Genomic DNA, 22,955 nt, shown 5'->3' with positions numbered 1-22,955 from the left:
AACAAATATTATCTCAAGACACTTCTTTTATAAAGAAGCAGGTCTAGACCAAAATTCTTTAATTAAGAGAGAATTCAAAATTAAGGATCCGCACATGAGCAAGCATAAGGCGACGATGGCAAGCAAAAACTTGAACAGTTTAGTCTGTAAACTCGGCATGTGAGTGTTGATAGTGTGTATTTACAGAACTTAAAGCAACCCCTTCAGAATAATCAGCTGCCAGAGGCCTACAGGAGCGGCAGTGGACTTTAGTATTATGAGGTTTTTTTTGCTTTTCCCCCAACACATCATGCTCGGTCTAATATGGGCTTGATAGCCTTCTGTTTGTGCCAAGGTTTGGCATCAGTTCAGACATTGTCGCAGATTTTTCATTTTACTGAAACAGCATAAACTTAATTTGAATTTTCACAGACGTTGTCACTCAGGACTCCAAAATCGTTTTGTTAAATATGATGTTAATGAGCACAGACCTGAGGTCTAAAAAAATAGATTGTGGGGGTGGGCTGTTGCAGCAGTAAATCCTGTGGGTGCAGAAGGACTGGACCTGTTTTTTAGTCTTCTTAAGATTATTGTTCTGGTACTTAACTAGATATGACATTAGTGAGTCAGGAAGGGCAGAGGGGGTGACATGCAGCAAAGGTCCCAGGCCAGATCTGAACCTGGGCCATTGGGGTAAGAACTCAGCATTTATGGTATGCACTCCAATTTCCAAACACATGCAGACGTCTGTGACTGTCAGTAAGCATGTCACTATCTGTGCTTGACACATTGTCCCTGATATGATAGAACTAATCTTAAACATATAAGCAAATCAGCTTCAGAAATGATGCCAATTCAGAAACACCTATGAAAATCCAAAGCAAATAGAAACGTGGTGCCAAAACAAACACTGTAACAGCAAATGCTGGAATGATGCAAAGTCAAAAACACTCAAACTCCGGAAACAAATGCAAAAGAAAAACGCTGCATATCAAAGTGTCCCAGGCCTCTAGGGGGAAGGCCAAGGGAACATATGGACGTGACCTTTAATCATTACAGCCAAAAAAGAATACATACCTTGTTTTTATGTCATGTGCAAAACCCACATACATTGCTGTCAATTCCTTTCATCACTTATTCCGGGAACAGTGACCTGGAAATCACAAAATGACTTCATTCGACACTGACACCGTTTATCGATAGTTCAAGCTACTCGCACACATTTCATGCAGTTTAACATAGTTCCAATAAAGAGCATGAAACTGATGTGATGCTCAAAGAGTTTATAGCTGTTGCTAATTTTCAACTCTTGACCCTAGTTGGGTTTATACATGTACAGTGTAGTTTAGATTTACTGATGTCAGTATCATAAAATCACATTATACTACACATATGGAATTACAATAAAAAACATACACCAATAATGATTTTAGAGTACAATTAGCTAAAAAATAGGCACAGCTCTGATTTGTTTTCCCCCAGCACTTCACCTTTCTCACCATATTCATACCATGTTTTGTCTCTATACCATTTGGCTTTGCCAAGCTTTTCCTGCTCCTGTTGACGAGAGCTGAAAATAGAGAGTCTCAATGCTCATTTTCAAATAGATCACAGTCACAAACTGTGAAAAGTCAGGATTTGCACGTGAATGTCTCTCTTTGACAAATAGACCAGGTTTAAATATGCAATCACAGTCGAATGCAAACATTAATTTTTGCTGGTGTTCCTCAGGGCATCACATACGACCACGTGGAGCTGAATTTATATCTGAATGGAAAGAACATGCACTGTCCTGCCTCAGGGATCCGAGGCACTGTGTACCCTGTCGTTTATGGTAAGTTTAACTGTTTGGCTTGATTTGCTGAGTGGTCTACCAGGATGTGTTACTTTTGGCCATCACGGCAGTTACAATGTTGTTCCACTAGAGGGCTGCATTTGTGCATTTTTATGTAACACTGCTCAGTCCAGGATGTCAGTTGAACTTGCAAGTATTTTGTAATTTGCTTATTTAAACACAAAGAGATTTCACACATCCTAGACTGAGTAGCTTGGACTAATGAAATAAAAGCCTTTAGCAGGAACTGACAGTCTTGCAACAGAGGACCAAGACATTCAGGTTTCATTCTTGGCAAAGCTGCAACAAATGATTTCACTGGCTGGCATCTTCTCTCTGGCTGATGTTAAGCAAACACCCCAGTTCATTTTCTGTATATGTACAGTAATTCATTAGTGTTTAAAGGGCAATACGATACTTTTTTGGCTGTTAAGATCATCACTTCAGTGTTTTCTATTAAGCTTTTACATAACCTGAACTCACCTGTGGCAGTTAGGAATATGCTCCACTTTCTCCTCTCCAAAAGAACTCTGAGAAATATTTTTTGAATATTATTATTATTGAATACTAAAGATGCCATAAGATATACATTTTGTAATTTCTGTCATCATACTTTAGTTAGGTCTGACATTAGACTGAATAAAAATTATGAGATTTAATTAAACTGCTTATGGAAATCACTCAAATTGCAAGCTGCCGAGTGCCACCATTAAATGTTTTCACCACATTAGTTCCATGTCCTGCAGTGGACATCTTCCCATTTCAAAGAGAATGAAGCATAAAAGTGTCCTTCATCTGCTGCACTAAGTTTCCTTGGCTGAGTGCTGCGTCTACGGTCCTCAAAGCTGCCCGTTTCCTTGTAGTTCTTCAAAAGAGCTTGAACAGCACGTGTTGAAACCCCAGTCTGCTCTGAAATCTTTGCCTGGAAGAGGTCTTGCTGATGCAGTATAACTACCTTGTGTCTTATTGCTGTGCTCAGTCTTGCCATGATGACCTGAGACATGAAACTGTCCTCCACAGCCTCACCTTGGTAGTAGTTTGACTTTTCCTCGCTCAGGTTTAAGCCTCCTACAGCTGTTTCTGTTTAAGTTTATGACTTTGTTTCAACCTACATATGAACCTGATGATCATTAGGACCTGTTTGGTATTACTGGTTAATCATGCACCTGACTGTGATCCTTCAAAATCTCTGAGTTTGTGCAAGTGTACCTGAAAGAACTGATGCTGTTCTGAAGGCAAAGGATGGTCACTGCAATTATTGATTTGATTTAGATTTTTCTTCTGTTCGCTCACTTTGCATTTTGTAAATTGATACAAATAAACAATTATGTTTCTTCACACCTGCCTAAAACATTTGCACAGTACTGTATGTTGGAAAGAAGATATTTTGTGTTTAATTTACACTGCATATTATATTTGTCTCTGACTAAACCTAACCAAGTAGTTTTGGTATCTAAACATAACCAAACTGCGACTGAAAACTCATAATGATAGAAGAAAACTGAAATATACAAGTTAATGAACTTACCAAGTACATTACTTTAATTTACTATCAGTCTCACATAGGATTTGAACACAATTCTTCTCTGAAAGTCCTGTAACTAAACCATTCAGCCACCACACCCATATTAAACTGAAAGGTGATTAATCGTTCTTTATACTGCATGACTGTGCGTTTGTACAACAATATACCTGCTGTCAGGCTATTGGCACCCGGGTGCAAGTCCACACGTCACATTTTCAATATATTTGAAATTGTGAAACTTTCATGGACCCATCAACTCTGACTATAGACACATTGTGTGGCTAACCATCACCCATCTGATGTAATGTTACAACCAAAATAAAATGTTTGACTTGATGTGCATGCAAGAATATCCACAATACATGTGATGGTGGCTTATATTGTCAAAACTTAACTTATGTGAATAATGTCTTTCCCCTCTTTTGTTTCAGTGGATGACAGTGCCATCTTAGACTGCCAGTTTAGTGACTTCTACCACACAGCTCCACAAGGATTTGAGAAGATCCTCTTTGAACAACAAATCTTCTAGAGGAGCACTTCAGCCTTGGCCCTTCTTTACATTATCATCCTCCCCTATATCTCATAGCAACCTCTGTGACACTACAGTTGACAGGCCCTGATTGGATAATATCATTATGTGTGGCTTGAACGCCTCTTGTTTTGTTTCCCGTGATTACTCTGTCTCTCTACCGCTGCTCCTGGATCGTCGCTTGAGTGTCCTTGAAGGAGTCAGGATTCCTGATTATTGGTCGGCCACAGTGGGCTTGTAACAGTCTGTGCTGATGGAGAAACTGTTCAATCATTACTTAACGTCAGTGGTAATCACCCTGTATTAACTGAAACACTTTCGGTTGCTGCTTACATTCTTAATCTGTGTGTAGATGCCAGACAGTGGATGTAAAGGTAAAATGTTCCCATTTTTCAGGATCAGAAGCCATGTTTTATCGACATAGCTTTATACTTGTGTTGTTCAATATGTTAGCACCTAAATGCCATACTGACATCTCAGCATACCCCCTATATTTATTTATATTTATATGAGTCATGCATCAAAGTCATCTATCTCTTTTGGTTTGACAAGACATGATTTTTGTGGGCCGGCAAGAGTTTGCGGACTAATGAAGGATCGGCTGTTAAAACTTACACGCCAGTAAACGACATCCCATTCGCTTTTATGTTGCCTTCTTTGATTAAAACTACAATTCAAATGGGGGATATTGTAAACTCCAGGTGCACATTCCAGGGGACAGCCGGTTTCCCAGGTTGACTTTTCATTGAGTCATGCTGAGGTGACGGTGCTGGAAAATGTTTTACAGTGAATTATTTCTCAAAAGACTGACACTTAACATATTGAAACTGAAGTCTAAATCACTTGTTATGAACAGCGCTTTAGTCCCCTCACACACACACACACACACACAAACACTTTTCTCATCCTGAAATCTTATGGGGATTTTATTCTAAATATCAGAATATTACCAGAGTTTGTGCTGGTCGTCTCTGATTAGAGAGATATATGGTTAAAAATGTCAATCTGTTGTGTTGTATTGGCATTGCATTTTCCGCTGCTGAAGTGTGACAGTTCGATATTTCAAAAGCTTGTCTTTGTTTGCACTAATGATGTTATTGTACAAGCAAATCCAAATATTGTTGATTCATTAAAGTCTGTGTTTGGAGGCATACTTTTTTTCCCCCAGTCTCTTTCTTCTTTTTGTCTCTGGGTTGTTATTATTAAGTTGTGCATCTGCAAAAATGATGATTGAGCTGCACATCTCAGGATGTCTTTTGCAGCCATCAAGTGGAAGGTGAATTTTTTATTATTACTGCGTCGAGGAAGCCGTGGAAAGCAGGACAGCCCATGCAGGAGGTATGCATTAACTCCTCCCCTCACTCTGCGATCTGTTACGTCCTCTTCCTCCTCCTCCTCCTCCTCCCCCTCCCCGGACCCAGCAGCAGCACAGGAGCTGCCGTGCCTCGTCTTTCACGGAGGAGATCCCGAAAGCCGGAGTAATAGCGAAACCCCATACAGCCATGGCAGAAAACGCCGGCTTGGAAAACCACCGCATCAAGAGCTTTAAAAACAAGGGACGTGATGTCGAGGTGAGCTGACATATTAATACGAGTGTGAACAGCCGGATTCAAATAAGTTTAGCGTGGAAAACGACAGTCTATGGGCCTCGTTGGGTTGCCTGGCCGCTGCAGCTGACAGCTAGCTAGCTAGCTAGCTTGCTAGCTAATGTAAGCTATCGAGAGGAGTTCGCCATCAAAAGTGCCTTTTTGGCCTATCTTGATAACGGCAAATCCACCCGTAACTAAGCGACTTTAATGATCGTCACCCAGTTAACACGAGTTGCCAACCAATATTCAGAAGTTAATGTTTTAAAAGAGAAAGCAACATCACATTTTGGACCGTTGGAATTGGGAGAATTAAGCGCAGGAGATGTAAGCTAGCTGTCACTGCCGGCTAACGTTAACTAGCTAGCCGGATGGACACCGGTCGCTAGCGAGGCTGCTTGGGCCTTGGCCGGCAGCACAATCTTGACATTTGGTCCGCTTTTACAGCCAGCTGACCTTAAGTAACACCAATGCTAACCAGCGGACGCCACATACATTTGTCATTCTCAGTAAGTCATCGGTTTAGGCTGATTTACATGGCTGGTCCACATCCACCCTGACCAAACTCTGCCCCTCCTTGTTAGCTTGCCAAGCGAACAGCTAGCATGTAATGCTGCCAGGTAAGCCAGCTAAACGGAGCAGCTAGCTAACGGTAAGCCATCAAGCTGTTCGCCGGATGGCAATGAAGCGATGACCCTAGTTTTACCCTCTACTTTGGCGTGAAAATCGGCAAATGTATCGCCGACAAAAATCCCTGTTAAGGTCGTGAATTTTACTATTGGATTTGAGCACATGATGGAGAAGTACACACGTTTGACTTGAATAACCAGGAGCTAGCAATACTATTAATTATAACCTGGTCTAACGCTGTAATGCTTCTCACTGGTTATACTCAGTTTTTCCAAATAGACATTGCTATATTACCTTAAGTGTGAGGAATAAATGGCTAGCTCTAGAAAATACCACTGACCCCACTGACAGTCTAAACGCTGCAGCATCATTCAACTAACAAGTCTAATTATAAATCTCAGTGACAGCATTTGTCTGTAATGCTCATTGACATGATGACCAAACCATTTGGTAAAGGCTGGACTCAGACAAGCTGAGGCAAGAGGAGCCATCAGTGTTGGACCAAAGATGTCTAGAAAACAAATATATAGTTGTGTAGATTATATACACTTCACATATATAATCTATCAAAATGCAATCATCTCAGTTTAAGGGTCTACCAACAAAGACAGACAAAGTTAGGTCTGAAATGGCCAGTAAACACCCACCAGGGATTGGAGATTCACCTCCAGCTGCCCAAAAGCACAGATTGATGCTCCATAGGTGGTTGTTTTGAAACTTGGACTCTGTGAGACAAGCACATGGCTACTATGACAGACGGGTGTTGCCAAGTGCATTCCTGATGCTATTTCAGGCATCTTGGATGTCTGACCTGGGCCCTCTTAGGATCCTTTGAGTTTTCCTAAATGGATGACTCAGACTACAGCAGGGAAGAGAAATGCCAGTTTGGGTTTTATTTATTTAGGTCAGGCATAACAGATTGCTCTTCATTTCTGACATCATTAGTAGCAGCTTTGAATTGCAAAGCAGTGAAGTCTCACATGCTGTGGGTCACAAGCTCCTCCTTTGTTTTTCTGGATATTGTATAAAATGTGCTTATGATTTAGACTGGTCAAGCTTTTTTGTTTTGCCCTGAAATGTCGTATTTTCCTTACATTGCAGAATTTCAGCTTTCATAAAGTTTTTTTTTTTTGAGCACTGTGGTGTCTCTGTGGGCTCCAGCAATTTTGTCTTTGTTGGCATAAATTCTTTGTTTCAGCTCGTAGCCACCACCAGATTGGGGCAAATTAAGCCAGTTTAAACGTACCGAGTTGCGTTCTTTTCTCTTGACTATCAGTCTGGAGTATTATTGCTTTATGTCGGCTGTCTGTAAAGGGAAATTTTTGTTTGGGCCAGTGTCAGTTATTGTTGTTTTGCAGTGGTTTAGAGACACGTCTCTGCTCCGTAGAGTTATGACTGTCCCCCGATTACGTAAGAGGCTATTTAGGAAGGCAACATGAACCTCTTCAAACAGTCACAAGATCTTAGACCATCTCAAACTGTTCAGAATGACCTGGAAACCCAACAGACACACAAATACAGCATAATTAAAAACTGCCTTTTCTCGCTTGTGCTGTTTTTGAGTTGTCTTCAAGCTTTCTTAACTTCAAATGGTGGTTTCTGTTTTTAGTATTCAGTCACGGATTTATGCTTAAATTGACATAGAAAGTAATCTCCTTGCCCCATGTTGTTCAAGTGTCATTTTAAATTGATATTAGATCCTGAAATGAAATTGGTTATTAATGAGGCGTGTAATCTAATGGAAAGTATACAATGTCATGTTCTTTGTTCATGATATTTTGTGATTTATTAGGCCATTTGTTATCCAAGTAAAAAGCAACAATGTGTATTTGCCACCACAGTAAATGGTCGAATTTCTCCAAAATGTCAAAACAATGTACTCTCATTTACTATTTTCCCCTCTTCATTTCTTTCTTTACAGACTATGAGAAGACATCGAAATGAGGTGACGGTTGAGTTGAGAAAGGTGAGAAAAGATGCACTGATCTGTCTACATGTACATACGCCAGGCCTGAAAGTCACATTGGTGAACATTGAAAGTCCAGGAGGGCCATTGTAGATGAAGAGCTGTAAGGAGGCGACCGAATAGTGTATACAACATAGTTATAAAAACCTAAAAACTGCAATTGGTAGGCTACACCCCCACATACCTGTGTGTGCTCCATCAATAGTCACGGTCCCCTCCAAACAGACATCTTCTAAAGCAACAAGAATCTGATGAGCATTTATAGGTTTCTGTTGTTGAATCTTTTAATTTTTGCACATCTTCTGCTAACTTAATGGTGGAAATGAAACTTTTTTTGGCGAGCTGTCTGGCTTGGATCATAATGGGACATCAAGGTCCTTTTCATACTTGGCTGTAGCACAATGCACCCAAGACGCTTCGAGGACACATTGAGATCTGATGGCTTAGATCACATTTGGAGGTGGTTTGAGCCACGTATAACAATGTTTTTTCTTTAACAGTGTGCATGAATATGTGTGCTGGTCCACGCATTTTGTACATGACAGCTAGCTTGCTGCAAACTACCTGTATTTAAATTATGTGATCTTCATTGACGGACTCTGCTGAGTCGTATTTGACAGCAAAAACTTATAATTTTTTGGAAGAATATTCAGTTGTTAGTTAAGTGTGTTTCCTTTGCTAGGAAACCATCTTTGGCTAAGCATTTATGTTACAGAGTAAACAGGAGAATTAGCACAAATAGGCTACATTTGTCCATTCTACTCGTATTCAGTTTGGGCAGCACCGTATTTTGGATCACTCTTTGTTACTAAACTAGCGTTTTTGTTGTTTATTTGCTGCACTCCCATGAATTGAGAGGAAGGAAGTACCATTTTACTTTTTAATGCAGTTTTGAATGTTAAAGCAGCCACACACTGCTCAGTTGGCCTCATGTTAGTTCAGGGACTTGCTTTGGATACATGTTTTGGATCTTTGTAGTGCTGCTGCATTGTGATGACATTGTCCAAAGAGATTTAATGTATTCAGTTTGAGCCGAACAGACATGATGTATGTAAGCATCCTTATGCTGCCGTCAGCAGTGACCTCATCAGTGAGCTGGGTCCTCTGGCAGCCACACATATCATGCATTAACACCACCACCACATTTCTCAGATTGTGTGGTACACCCTGAATCACCTATTTACTCCACACATATTCTTTCTACCATGATATTTCGATAGCTGGAACCTGGCTTTTCTGTATTTTATGCCTTTCTAAGTGAGTGGGTTTGCATCTTGTGATGAGTCCTCTGAGGGTATGTTGTTGAAGTTCTCTCTTGATTTGCACTCAGATACAGCCATGCATACATCCTGCTGAGTGCTCTTCATCTGTTGGCTTTTTTCACCTTAACAAGTGTTCTTCAGTCTGGTCATTTACAATTACCAAGCTAAAACATCAACTTTGTTTTTGTAACGGGATGTTTGAGGCTGTGCTGTTTTCCACTAATACTGATAACTTAAAGCAAAATCAAAATCAATCAAGTTTGATGTCAGTGCAATTAATCATTAATCATGATTTCCGTGCGCAAACAAGTCTCCAGAGTCAGAGGGAATGGGCCTAGACAGTGCCTGCTGGGATATTTCTCACTGATATCACTACTGTGTTTTCTGGCAGCAACTGTGAACTAAAATTCACTTCGACACAGATGCTTGAAAATATGCAGTGGTCAAATCGTCATAGTCTGTAAGCAGAGCCTCATGATCCTGCTTGGCAAGATTAGACTCTGCACCTGGAGTCCGGTTGTAGGTTGCAGAGTTTTCTTTAATTGAAATTTGAAAAAACGGCATTTCAACTTGACATTTGAACAGCAGATGAGTTTTAATCTGTTTAAAGTGTGGCATTGTCTGTGTGTGCTATTTTTGTACTGTGAAATAAGTTCTGTCATGCACCTTTTTTTTTAACTCGCTGAGGTTGTTTTCATTTTCATGCACAGTTGGAGGCTAACATGGGTTTTTACAGATGAACAGATCATTTGCATCATATTTGGGTTAATTGCTCTTCGTTTCTGTTTTTAAATGTGATATCTGACAGGAAGACTAATCACAGCTATCACCTTTTTTTTTCTGTGTAGGTTATACCTGATGAATTAATACAGCACAGTACAACCAGCTTATCTGTATCAGTATAGAACACCTATCAGGCTTGTATACAAAGTCCAAATTGAGTGGAGCATGAATATCCACGTCACATTCAATGATGCTTTGTTGGGTTTGTCTGTTGCCCCACCAATACATTGTGCAGACACGAATTTTATTGGCATTTGTGATATTAGGCCAAGTAAATAAAACTGACTTGACTCAACTTGTCGAGTCATAAGATATCATTGGGAGTTGTTCCTTCTTTGTCTCCTGGAATAGAAAAGGCATACATAGGTAGTGGAAAAGGGAAAATGCTGGAAACAAACCACTGTCAAGGCTTTGCTCTGTAAACAATGTTTTTATAGCATGGCACAAACATAGAATGTAAATGTGGTATACATTTAGATAAGTAACAGATTAACTCGCAAAAGCACGACTTTGCATATTGCGTAAATCTGAACTGGTAATTCTAATAAACAAAACTCGAGGGACACTGTCGCGTTGTGCTCCCAGATATAGGCTAAGAGCAGCGGCAAACAGGCATGTGGAGCAGCACAGCCATGAGCAGACGTAGAAGAGAAGAACACCGGCACAGCGAGGGATGTTTAAAATATTGGACATCACTGCTATGAGAGCTCAGGCTTTCATAAGTTTAGCACATTCCATCGAGCTGGATCAGAGCAGCAAGAAGCACTGCATTAGCTGATTAGTCATCAGTGACGCACATCAGCACGATGCACAGGAATGTAGGGCAAGGGAATCTCCTCCTACCACTGACTCACATGCCCTGCAAATTGATGGGATGTGTGGCTCTTTCTGCCTGTCTGTATGCACATGTGTGTTTCTGTGTTTGCACACGGAATGAATGTGTGCTTGTGGGGGTTAGAGGGTCAAGGTTCAGTGTCCTTGGAAGATGAGTGTTTGCCTTGTGTACTAGCCCAAAGGCATATTTCTCTGAATTGCCCACTTAAGAGTGAGATTCCTAACATGTAGGCTATACTCCAGAAGGTAAAACTTTTGGAAAGAGAAATAGCTTAAGGTAGACCTAGATTTAATGATGCTTTAAGACTTTGTTAATGCATTAATCAGGACTTTCATCTGCTCCCCTCTATTGCTTTTCTGTCTCTTCTCCCCTTGTCAGAACAAACGAGACGAACATCTACTGAAGAAGAGAAATGTCCCGCTGGGGGAGAGTCTGGAGGACTCTGATGTCGACTCAGACTTCAAAGGAGTAAGTGTGGGTGTGTGGGTGTGTACTTGAGCGAGAGAGAGATCTAGTGAGTCTGGGTAATAGGTCAGAAGTGTTAAAATCAAGTGGACTGCCTGCTTGATTTTCAGTGTGCAGCACTTCCCACAGGATTTTCTGAGACTGTGGTGGGTGCACCTCAGATCCCCTAGGAGGGTCCAGGGTGTGCGCCCGCTGAAGGTAATTTTGTTAAATAGTTAATTTATGCACCCAAAGTGCACCAGACCGATATTTAAGAGGCGAGATCTATGAAGAACGTTGTGCTCTAGAAACAATTTAATCATAAAACATTGGTTGTTTAGATATGAATGGTGGTGGTGGAGTTTAAAGCTCTTCACGGATGGTCAAAACACCAAATCGAGCACAGCACACATTAGAGGCGTGACTGAAATGAGGCAAAAGTGGTACAAAAAACATAGCAGATGGTGAGGGCTCATTCTCATTTCCCTGCTCAACTATGCAGTAGAAAAATATAATCTTTTAGCCAAACCTTCACCTATTTCAACCACAAACCCTTTTTTGGGGCAGTACCAAACTTTAGAACTTGCTGAATGATCTCAGGCCGTCATTTACTGGCATATTTCATGTGTTTCAAAAAGGAAGCCAATTCAGTGAGCAAATGTGGGATTTGAACTTTGAAATTCTCTAAACTGATGGAGTAAAACGGATTGATTTGGACTGAGTGTGTATAGTCATGCTGTTCCTGAACTCCAAATATATCAGCCGCTGTCAGATTATGGAGCAAAGTCATTTTACAGCACCCCAAGTTTCAGACTTCAAGGTACAAATGTGGGACTTTCAACTGTAAATTGATACTGAAAAAAATACTCGTTTTTATTATTGTGTGTAGTCATAGTGGAGGCAAAAAATAAGTCCCTGTCAGGATCTTTTTCTCCAGACACCAAGATCATAGAATAAAGTAACGTCCCTCACAATTTAGTGGGATTTTTATTTTATAAAGGGACACAGATTAGAGATCTTTTATGTTGTTATGAGAAGTGTAAAAATATTTTCGGTTCATTATGAGACTAGCGGGACAAATTAGACTGTGGCGGGCCGCCACGGTCTAGATCCCTGTCTTAAACACAGACGCACTGTTATAGTCACATGGGAGTCGTGATTGAAAGCAAATGGTTTCCTTCAATGTCTCTGAGTTTGCTTAGCAAATTATGTCTGATCGTGCTAATATTCCTCTGCTACATTTGTCTTTGTGCAGCAAAACGTTACGCTTGATGTCATCTTACAGGTAAGAATACACATCAGTCAAGCCCTTAAACTGTACCAGCAATAGCTCCTAAACTTTCAGCTCATTATGCTGTGCTAACACACCCTGTCACTACAGAACGCTACCAGTGATAATGCAGTTATCCAGCTCAGTGCTGTACAGGCAGCCAGGTGAGTGACTCACACACACTCACACCAACAACAGCTGCTGTTTGTAAATGACGTTCCTGACATTTATTTTTGTTTTTTCTACCCTTTGTCAGAAAACTGCTCTCGAGTGACAGAAACCCCCCCATCGACGACTTGATAAAGTCTGGGATCCTGCCCATTTTAGTCAAATGCCTGGAAAGGGATGACAAGTAAGTCTGCATCTAAAACAGTTTGTGTTTGCCTTCAGCGTTATTTCTCTCTGACGCGATGAACTGAGTGTTCTTGCTGGTAAGACTGCAGACTGCTGTGATGGATTACTGACGCTGCTCCATCAAGTCTTTGCAGCAACAGAGGCTTTGTGTGCATGAGTGTGTGTGTGTGTGTGTGTTTGCATCCCACTGCGTCCACACGTGAGAGTGTGTGGAGGCATGCGGGGCAGTTGGCTGGTCCTCTCAGCCCTGGCCAAGCCAAATATAACGGCATTCCTGTCTCTCAGAGTTCCCCAATTCCCAGGACCTTGTGTTCGCTGACGGGGGGGCGAATGAATAGTTGGGGTGGAAGAACTTAAGGAAGAAGTTGTAAGAGTTTTACCATGGCAACCAGCAACAGATAGCGTTACATGAACCACCACATCTGCATATATTGGACATTTGCTCTGAATGCAGCAACACATGTGCATCCATCAAGAGAAAATAATTATCTACTATGTTGCCATGGCGTTATGGCAGGAATCCAAGACAGCTCAGCCTAATGTCATGAAGAGGTACAGCAGGAAAATGAGCACCATTTTACATGAACAAGAATAAAAGACAGTCTTGTCTGAGGTGTTCAAATGAAATCTGTGAGTGCATGATAGGGGAGGAAATGAAAATATTCTGTCCAGAGGCAGCCACAGTGGTTGGTTACATCACGAAGAGCACCACACCCTGTTTTCCTGTTTTACATCCCAGCTAAAGCTTAAGAAACCAGTAGGTACTTGAGATCACAGTTCGCTGCCTGATCAAATATTTAGTGGGTTAGACAGACTTACCAGTCTTTTGCTATAATTTACGAGCATTTGGCTGGTGGGTGGTGTGAGGATCACTCGCAACTGTGTGATATCTAATGTTTTGTGTTGCATAATTTTTTAAAATTCATTTCTCGAGAGTCTTCTCTGCTGAGCACAACCCCAGCTCGCCACACAGCATGATATCTAGACCACTGATCCGGTGTCAAATATATTATACATTTTATATATTATACACTCCGTTTTCCTTAGGGTTTCAAATCGACTGTGAAACTGATCTTTTTTTAAAGGAAACAGTTATGGAAAACTCCAGTATGCCCTGGTGAGCAACAAGCTTTTGATTAAAATCGGTTTGAGGTACATTGCACTAAAAAGCCCTTCTGGTACTAGAAGGACAAAAATAGAAGAGCGTATTAGGTGCTTGGGGGAAATGTTAAAATCAGCCTTGAAAAACATGTAATAGCAGCTGGGAATTCAGGAAGTGCTCACATCAATATTTATCATTATTATTATTTCCCTTATTTTGTGCCCCGCTCTACTGTGGAAACTAAGTAACCTAATTGGTCTCGTTGTCTCTTGTCCTACAGCCCCTCTCTTCAGTTTGAGGCAGCTTGGGCTCTGACCAACATTGCCTCTGGGACGTCAGCACAGACTCAGGCTGTGGTTAAATCCAGTAAGTTGACCCCACATTCTGTCTTCCTCCTGCAGTCTGTGTTTGTACACTGTCTGCAGCCTGCAGAGCCAGCATATTTATTTATTCTTTCACTCAATGAGGCAGTCAGCTTTTTGGATTATATTTTTATTAGATAACTGTGCACTCTTATTTTGAAACAAAGCGAGTGTGAGTGGAAGCCATGATCAGCATTCATGTGATTAGCTGGTCAATGCAAGTTAGTTTAGAACTGAGTAATGTTAATATAAATGGAAACAACGGATTAAAGACACTCAAAAAAACACAAAGTTAAAGATGACGTATTTAATTGAACGGAGTAATCTAAATTGAATGCCGTTACTTAAATCAAAGTATAAGGAATTTATGCATTTTAGCATCTAAATGACAAACCTCTCAGACTTCTCAATATGTGGCTGCCAGAGCTGAACGTGCCCACTCTAGTCAATGCTTTAAATCCCATCGGAAGCGCCATTATGCGCCCGCTCCACTCAAGATACGTGCCTGGTCTATTTTTGACAGAAGCCACAGGCCGACCGCGATAAGCAGCAAACAGCAGATGAGGCGGGCAGGAAGTCAGGCAAATGAACAGCGAAGAGAATCTGGTTAGTTTTCAAGATAAAACAGACTTTTCAATCGTATATTCCACCATTACATCAATATTTTATAATCGGTGTCACCAGACGTTAAACGGTCTTTTAACACAGTCGACGACGAGAGGTTCACCTTGGACGTGGAAAAACACTTTCACTCTAACCCGCTGTTTGTAGGCTACATCACAACCAAGTTGTATGTATATGTACAAGAAACACATGCAAACTAGACAAAATTAGAGACGTAGCCTGTTTTCTTCTTAGTTGCACAAAAATCATGGGACAGGGACCAAATCAACAAAATCCGAGCAAGTCAACTGGCAGACACAACGCTCCGCATCAGAATCGCTTCTGAAACGGTCCCAGTGGGATGTACAGCCGTGCTGATGACGCAACACAGACGTGCCCAAACTATCTATTGGTCTAATGTCCAACTTGTAGCCGTGCCTGAGCTTAACTTGAATTGGGTTTTATTTTACCATAGGAATAGGTATTGATGTTCAAGTAAGTGCCAGTGCCATTTATCTATAGCAGCTAAATGGAATTCAGACGTCATTAATTTGATTATTTCTGGTCTGCTTTTGTATCTGTGGCAAGTCAAAATGTCCTCTGTCAAGAAGGTCAGTCTTGTAGTAGCTGGTAAACATTTTCCCCTCTGGAATACTTTGATGGTCAAAGTCAGGGTCAAAATAGGCAGCTCATTGAGACTTTACATTTTTGTTGCTACCCCAGCTTAGGTTTAGATTAGCTGTTATACACATGATTATACACATGCAGGAGTTGTGACGCAGTCATGGATATGTGTTTGTTTTATTTGGCTTCAAATGTGGAAACACAGCTCATCACTTGAGCTGCGCAGTCTGTCAGCTTGGGCGAGCTTTTGATGCGTTGCTGTTTGTGTGTCCAGATGCAGTGCCCCTGTTCCTGCGACTGCTACACTCTCCCCACCAGAACGTATGCGAACAGGCTGTATGGGCTTTAGGAAACATTATAGGTAAGTCGTGTCCTCTAAGTGAAGTGTTGGTGTACTGCTTTGAAGCCACTGTTGAGAGTTGACCTCTGCCCCTTGCCTGCCCAGGTGATGGTCCACAGTGCAGGGACTACGTCATCTCCCTGGGCGTGGTCAAGCCCCTGCTGTCTTTCATAAACCCATCAATCCCCATCACCTTCCTCCGCAATGTTACCTGGGTCATTGTTAACCTCTGCCGCAACAAGGATCCACCACCGCCCATGGAGACTGTGCAAGAGGTGGGTGTGTGCGGGTGTGTCCATGTGCCAGACAGATGGATGTTTTGCTTTGCAGTTGACTGTGTCACTGCAGGCTGAGTCACACAGAGCCAGTAGCCAAATGAGCCTCGGCACCCGGGGGAATTTCTAACTAGAAAGCTCTTTTGGCGACGTTTGAAGCCTGAATTTGACAGCTATTTTTCTCTTTGTGGTCTTTTCACTCTGCCCCCTTTCCCCCCCCATCTAATCCATCTTTTCCTCTGCTGGCATCCAACCCACTCACAACCTACTTTTCTTTCCCCACAGATTTTGCCTGCCCTCTGTGTGCTAATATATCACACCGATATAAATGTAAGTATCAGAGTGAAGGGTGACTGTCCTAGCCATTCTGTATTTGATTTTTATGGATTATAAAGAGAAATGCCTTCTTGCCATTTTTCTAAATGCTGACGCGTAATAACTGTACATGGCCTTACAAGTTTCTTGTACCTGTGTTTAGATCCTAGTAGACACCGTGTGGGCTCTGTCCTATCTGACGGACGGAGGCAATGAGCAGATCCAAATGGTCATTGATTCTGGAGTCGTTCCATTTCTTGTGCCTCTCCTCAGCCATCAGGAGGTCAAAGTTCAGGTGAGACTTTTTTGTCTACACTAAGATGACATTTCAAAATGTCATTCTCAATGAATTAATTAGTAATTTAATGTTCTTAATTGTCTTCTTTTTGTCTCCAAACTGCAGACGGCAGCTCTGAGGGCTGTGGGTAACATTGTGACAGGGACAGATGAACAGACTCAGGTCGTCCTCAACTGTGAAGTCCTCGCACACTTCCCCAACTTGCTCACACACCCTAAAGAAAAGATCAACAAGGTATCACACCCACAGCTTCGACCTGCATGTTTTTTATTTCGTGTTTAAGACTGGCGGTTTCTTATGGCTTAGCTTGGAAATAGGAGTAAGGTGTCTGTGCCTTACCAACTGCAGTAAAGTTCATGACATTTATGAGAGCTATCTGCTCGACTGTGATGAAGTATAATATATCAGGAGCAGGTTTGTTGTTGTGTGTATCTCCTTACTGATTCACTTGAGCTTACAGTAGAATTTGTAGTTTTCTTGTCCACTTGTTTTCAATGTAAAAAGTACTATTGACTGTCAAGCCACATATATGAGAGGTGGCAGTCTGTTACCCTGATTGCACTAGAGCACGTTAGTTTTAGAATTATATAGTAAAATCAAAGCATTTCGCAAGATAACATCTGACTGGTCCATGCTTTTTTTTTTTTTTTTTCTCTTTCTCAAACCATATACAGTTCAGAGAAAACACCCATCTCAGGTTATCCTTTTGTTGTAAAAATCTCATTTGAAGAAATGTTACGTTGCTATGGCCAGATTATATGAACAATCAAATGTAAACAACCTGGTGAACTGAAGAGTAACGCCAGAGGTTTTATTTACCAATGTGAATCATCTGTTTAATCCCCTGTTTACCAGCACAATGAGAATGAGTATCATAGCAGAAGAGAAATATGTGTGTGTGTAAGATAAATTGCTGTTTTTTTGACACTTTGTGATTGGTCTGTTTTGCAGGAAGCAGTCTGGTTCCTGTCCAACATTACAGCTGGGAACCAGCAGCAGGTCCAGGCTGTGATCGACGCTGGACTGATTCCTATGATCATTCACCAACTGGCTAAGGTTTGTGCTTGGTGGAAGAACGGGACAGAAATGCCATAAGTTTTATATTCTTTCTCTTCAGTTTTCATAACAGATGGTGTCAGACTCTAAATTTGGAAAAGCATAATGTTGGTGTTAATTGTATGTAGTCAGTTTTATCGACACATTCTGTATGTAGCCAAAGAAGCAACACAACTCTTGAAACTGAAATGAATTGAACGCCGAATGCAAAGATGGCCTAGACTTTGTGCATGCGTTGGCATAAGGCTGTTGTAGAAAAGGCCCGCTATGTGCACATCGTAGTGACAGCCTGTCTCTCTACAGGGTGACTTTGGCACTCAGAAGGAGGCGGCGTGGGCCATCAGTAACCTCACCATCAGTGGAAGGAAAGACCAGGTGAGCTGAGCTTTGGGACCAGTGATGTAGAAATCTAGAGCTTGTTTTGGTTCGTTTACTGCTATACTTTATATTTAATGTGTTTTGAGTTAAACTGCAGAAACCCTACCTAGCATTATAATTTCATTAGTAAATGTTTGCCTCACCATTTCACACATTGTTTTTTTGTTAAAGAAGCAGAGCTGTCCCCATTTTGTTTTTTTTAAAGGATGAATCTAAGTGGTGTTGACTTGTTCACATATGAGGGAGTTCCACTCTTGTAACCATGTGCCTGTGTTGTAATCAAGTATGGATGTGGTGTGTATGTGTGGGTTTGTGTAGGTGGAGTTCCTGGTGGAGCAGGATGTCACCCCCCCGTTCTGTAACCTGCTGTCGGTGAAGGACTCCCAGGTGGTGCAGGTCGTCCTGGACGGCCTGAAGAATATCCTCATCATGGCAGGAGATGAAGCCAGCGCTATTGCTGAAATCATAGAGGAGTGTGGAGGTCAGCGACTGGTTGATTATGGCTGATGCTCTTTATTTGTATTAATCCTCTTTGAAATTAAAGCAACTGTATTTCTTTTAATGGGAAAATCGGTGTAATTCTTTCTTGTATGTAATGTTACTATAAGTACAACCGAACTGTGTAAGTTTAATGGTTTGTTTGTCACTGCTTTATTTTTCAGGTTTGGAGAAGATAGAAAATCTGCAGCAGCACGAGAATGAGGATATTTACAAACTAGCCTTTGAGATTATTGATCAGTACTTTTCAGGAGAAGATGTAAGTTTAAAAAAAAAAGAATATATCATTGGCGTCTCCTGCTCCGTCTGCATCTTACTCTGCTGTGATCTCACAATATCGCATTGTCATTTTCAGATTGATGAAGATCCCAGCTTGATCCCGGACACCACTCAAGGAGGAACCTTCAACTTTGATCCAGCTTCCAACATGCAAACAAAGGAGTTTAATTTCTAAAAGCCAGGGTGTTTGGTTCAACCAGCTGCACGGGTACTCTGTAATCACCCCAGACATTCATCCATCTTTCCTCCAACCTGGCAATCTGGTACCGAAGGATTTACTAAGCATCACTTCAACATGGAAACTCACCACTGAAGGATTTACCCGCCCCCGCCACTGCACAGCGGGGTGTTTTTTTTTTTTTTTTTTCTCCTTTTTATTCTTTCTTTTTATTTTTTGATGGTCATCCTTCACCAAACACAGCAACCCTACATAGGAGTTTTGATCATTCAACAAGCACCATCACCACCTGGCAACCTGCATCTGCATCAGGACGATTGTCAGCATTCTCTGCCAGTGCTTCTAAACATCACACAAAGATAAAATCAGAAGGAAGAAAAAAGCCTTCGTGGCAAGATTTAATTGCCAAATGTCAAGTCTTCATAAAGACAAAAACACAAAGCACATTTTCAGACACAAACACACACAAACACACTTTTTGACACTTAGGATTTATGTGCATACTTCTGTTGGAAGTCATTATATCACATATGGGGAAGAAATACTGCTGTTTGTTTGTGGTTTATTTTGTGCTTTCCCTCCCCTGGATTGTCCTCTGGTGTTACTTCACCCACGCGCACGCACACTGACATACAAGTACACACATCAACACACTTAGTCACACGGATTCCCGATGGCCGGGCACCCCAATAACCCTCTCTCTCCCAGTTTAAAGAGTTAATCCCAGAGCTAAGCCATGATTAGTCACGGACCCCCACCGCCCTCCCAGGAGAGTCCTGGGGCAGGTGGAGGGGTGAAAGGGCTCTAAGGCAAATGGAGGACTCCGTGGCAAACTGACTGACAGGACTTCTGACTCAATGACGTCACTTTTTTAATGTGACCTCTGTTGAATTATCAGACTTAACATTTGTTTAAAAAAAAAAATCATCAAAAATGTGAAGAAAATGCCATAATTCTTTTTTCTTTTTTTTTTTCAATACATACAACTGTAAGACCTGCTAACTGCCTGCTTCTGATTCAGCAGAGCAACAACAGTTTTGTTTTTTACGGATGTGAATACCTGTCACGGGAGGAAGCACCTTTAGGTGAAGGCGCAGAGACTTAAGAGAAGAGGAACATGTCAGCTGTAGCGTTTATCCCCCTACAGGACATCCATTTCTGCAGCATGAGCTCTCTCACGTCCTGTGATACAGTGAACTGTTTGCTCGAGGCTCCCCTGTAATGTGAAACTTGGACGGGGGGGTTTAACAAAAAAGAAAAAAAAAAACGTCGAGTTAAACTCGACCCGAATTGCTTATCTGACCTTAAGCTTATTTTAATTCTTTTAAAATCTCTCTTCAGATATTTTAGGTTCATGTTTCAGGTTCTTCTGGTTGAGTCTGTGGAGCTTCCATATGTCTGTTTTTACTTTTTCCTTTTCTTCAGTCTTATGCACACGTCTGAGAGGCATATTGATGTCTGCCTGCAGAAAGGGACCTATACTCATTGAAGACTAGACTTATGTAACGAGTACAGGTCCTGACCTTTACAGTACTTATCTACTTTCGATGAAGAGGTCACATGTCATCACTCAATTTGAATAATTGTACAAAAAATGTGATGTGTATCTCTCCTTGCCGTCTAATGATTATATGAATATATTTACATAAAGCCTGTACAAAGCTGCTGCAGCTGACAGTCATTGGATGGACGATAACCTTACTGTCAAAGATGGCTGGGGAGGGTTTTTTTTTTTTTTTTTTTGTTGAAGCAATATTTCTTTGTTTCATTGTTTTTATTTTTGACTTGCATATGTATTGTGATGACATGCTGATAAATTGGAACAGGCTGTTTTTTTTTTTTTTTTTGGTTTTGTTTCTTTTTGTTCTTCTTCGTAGTGGTGACGGGCTGTTTAAAATGTACCGTCCCATTTCCCAGTTGGTGTGTGGGTGCTGGTTCAGGGTGTCAAACCTTGGACCCGATCCCAGCCCTGGTCTTGAAGACTTTATGATCCTCTGGTTGGCTGCTAACTACTGAGAGGGGGTCAGAGAAGGGGGGTGGAGGGAGGGAGGGAGGGGGTGGAGTCACACTGGGGTTTTAAATATTGGGTGCGGGTTGTTACTAGCAGCCCAGGCTTGTTTTTGGGACTAGCTGTTTATTACTGAACAAAAACTATAGAGAGGGTGTACAGTCATGAACTAGCAGACTAGACCGAGCCACTTTAAAGATTTACAATTTCGTTGCCTTGTATCTGAATTAGATACAAGCTTATGTTTGTTGCAAGATTTTTACTTGCTAATGAAAAGTTGTTTTAAATAAAATAATAATAGGAGAAAAGCAACAGACAGCGTTTTGGCCTCTGATTGTTTATATCTTTTTATAAATTTTAGATTGAATTCCTCTCTTTAAGGTGGCTCATTGATGCTTTCAACTCTTGTGCATATTAAAGACAAGAATGAGTTGAAAATCATTGTGCCTTTTGTTTTTCATTTCAACTAAAACTAGGTTTTATTGAATAGAAAAGATTCTTTGAGCGACTGGAGACTTTTGAAATGGGAGCCACCGTAATATGTGGTCTCCCTGTTGTTGGAGTTTGCCATGGGAATGGTCAATGCTGCTCTCTGCTGTTGAGAGTAACTTCTCCCCTCCGATCTTTATTCACTGAACATTGTAACACATCCATTTCTCCCACTCATTACCCCCCCGTCCCCCTCCATGAACACCACAAACCATCATTACCATAAATCAGTCAGGGGATTTTGATATCATCTCCTCTCATCTCACCCTCAGGACATGATCTGTGTTTCTGATCCTAACCAAAATAAACTTGCTGTTTAGCCGTTGGATCCTCCGTGCTTGCAAGTGTTGTGATTCACACATACAGTACAGTAGCTGTTAGTCAAGTTTAAGTTGTATGAATTGTCTGTTTCTTTTTTTTTATGTGGGAAACATTTTTTTTTTCCCCTGTGAGCTCATGAGTTTTTACGCTCCGGAAATCGGTGTTAAGATCTTCATCACTTGGTGTCCCTGTGTAAGAGTGAATTTACCAAACAGACATTCTTCTGTTACGCCTCCTTCACATTACAGGTGAGGGCTGTCAGCAACTCGTGGTAGAGGGGACCCCTTAGGGTCGTAAGATGCACATGGATTTTGATTCTTTCTTCAGGTGATGATGTTTGTGAATTTACCTGACTGCTCAAGCACACAGACGCAGCCACCTAGAATTGCTGGTGGGGTCCTGGTAGATTGATGGCAGTCCCTCGCTGAACCCCCCTCTGGGTACTTGTCCGAAATCAAATCCCCCTCAGTTACATAGCGAGGACGGTGCCCTAACCCTAACACGCTCTGTCAGGAAACAGGAGGAAAAGCAAAGACTCCTTGTGGCTGGGAACTTTTTCCCAGGCAGCTGGCAGCCGAGAGGCCTTCGGTTGCAGGCGGCTGCCACTGTAAGAGACTCCTCTTGCTCAGATCTCTCCATGCCAGGGCAGGCGTGGTGGTTAGTGCGCTTGGCTCATTGTGTTATGAACATATTTGTTTTGTAAGTGGCACAGTTTCCATTTCCTGAACCTGTGTGCGCACTGCTTCGACGGCAATGATTAACTCGGCCTGTACACACTCAATTTGGGTTTAAGGAATCCATAACAAAAATAAAATGACTGGCCTACAAGTGG

The 22,955-nt window shown here is 41.5% G+C and overlaps 2 protein-coding genes across 2 annotated transcripts in view; both read left to right on the top strand.

The window, feature by feature from the left end:
* The window catches only part of spryd7b (SPRY domain containing 7b), a 34,581-nt gene extending 29,571 nt beyond the window's left edge, over positions 1-5,010 (top strand). Inside the window, exons 5-6 of the mRNA XM_070838233.1 lie at positions 1,711-1,813; positions 3,770-5,010. Coding sequence (XP_070694334.1) covers positions 1,711-1,813; positions 3,770-3,867 — 201 coding nt within the window. The 3' untranslated portion in view covers positions 3,868-5,010. The remainder of the gene's footprint in view (positions 1-1,710; positions 1,814-3,769) is intronic.
* A 284-nt stretch (positions 5,011-5,294) lies between these two features.
* kpna3 (karyopherin alpha 3 (importin alpha 4)) lies at positions 5,295-21,332 on the top strand. Its single transcript, XM_070837748.1, has 17 exons — positions 5,295-5,438; positions 8,005-8,049; positions 11,308-11,397; positions 12,629-12,658; positions 12,755-12,807; positions 12,900-12,995; positions 14,380-14,465; positions 15,963-16,049; positions 16,134-16,303; positions 16,589-16,633; positions 16,782-16,913; positions 17,022-17,150; positions 17,868-17,972; positions 18,276-18,347; positions 18,669-18,831; positions 19,013-19,107; positions 19,204-21,332. Exons 1-17 carry the CDS (start codon positions 5,370-5,372, stop codon positions 19,300-19,302), a joined length of 1,566 nt encoding a protein of 521 aa, XP_070693849.1. The 5' UTR covers positions 5,295-5,369; the 3' UTR covers positions 19,303-21,332.
* Positions 21,333-22,955: the final 1,623 nt, after the last annotated feature.

The sequence above is a fragment of the Pempheris klunzingeri genome, chromosome 10 (assembly GCF_042242105.1).
Source record: "Pempheris klunzingeri isolate RE-2024b chromosome 10, fPemKlu1.hap1, whole genome shotgun sequence".
Lineage (NCBI taxonomy): Eukaryota > Metazoa > Chordata > Actinopteri > Acropomatiformes > Pempheridae > Pempheris > Pempheris klunzingeri.
The sequence above is the reverse complement of the archived record's forward strand: the minus strand, read 5'-3'. Positions and strand labels throughout refer to the sequence as shown.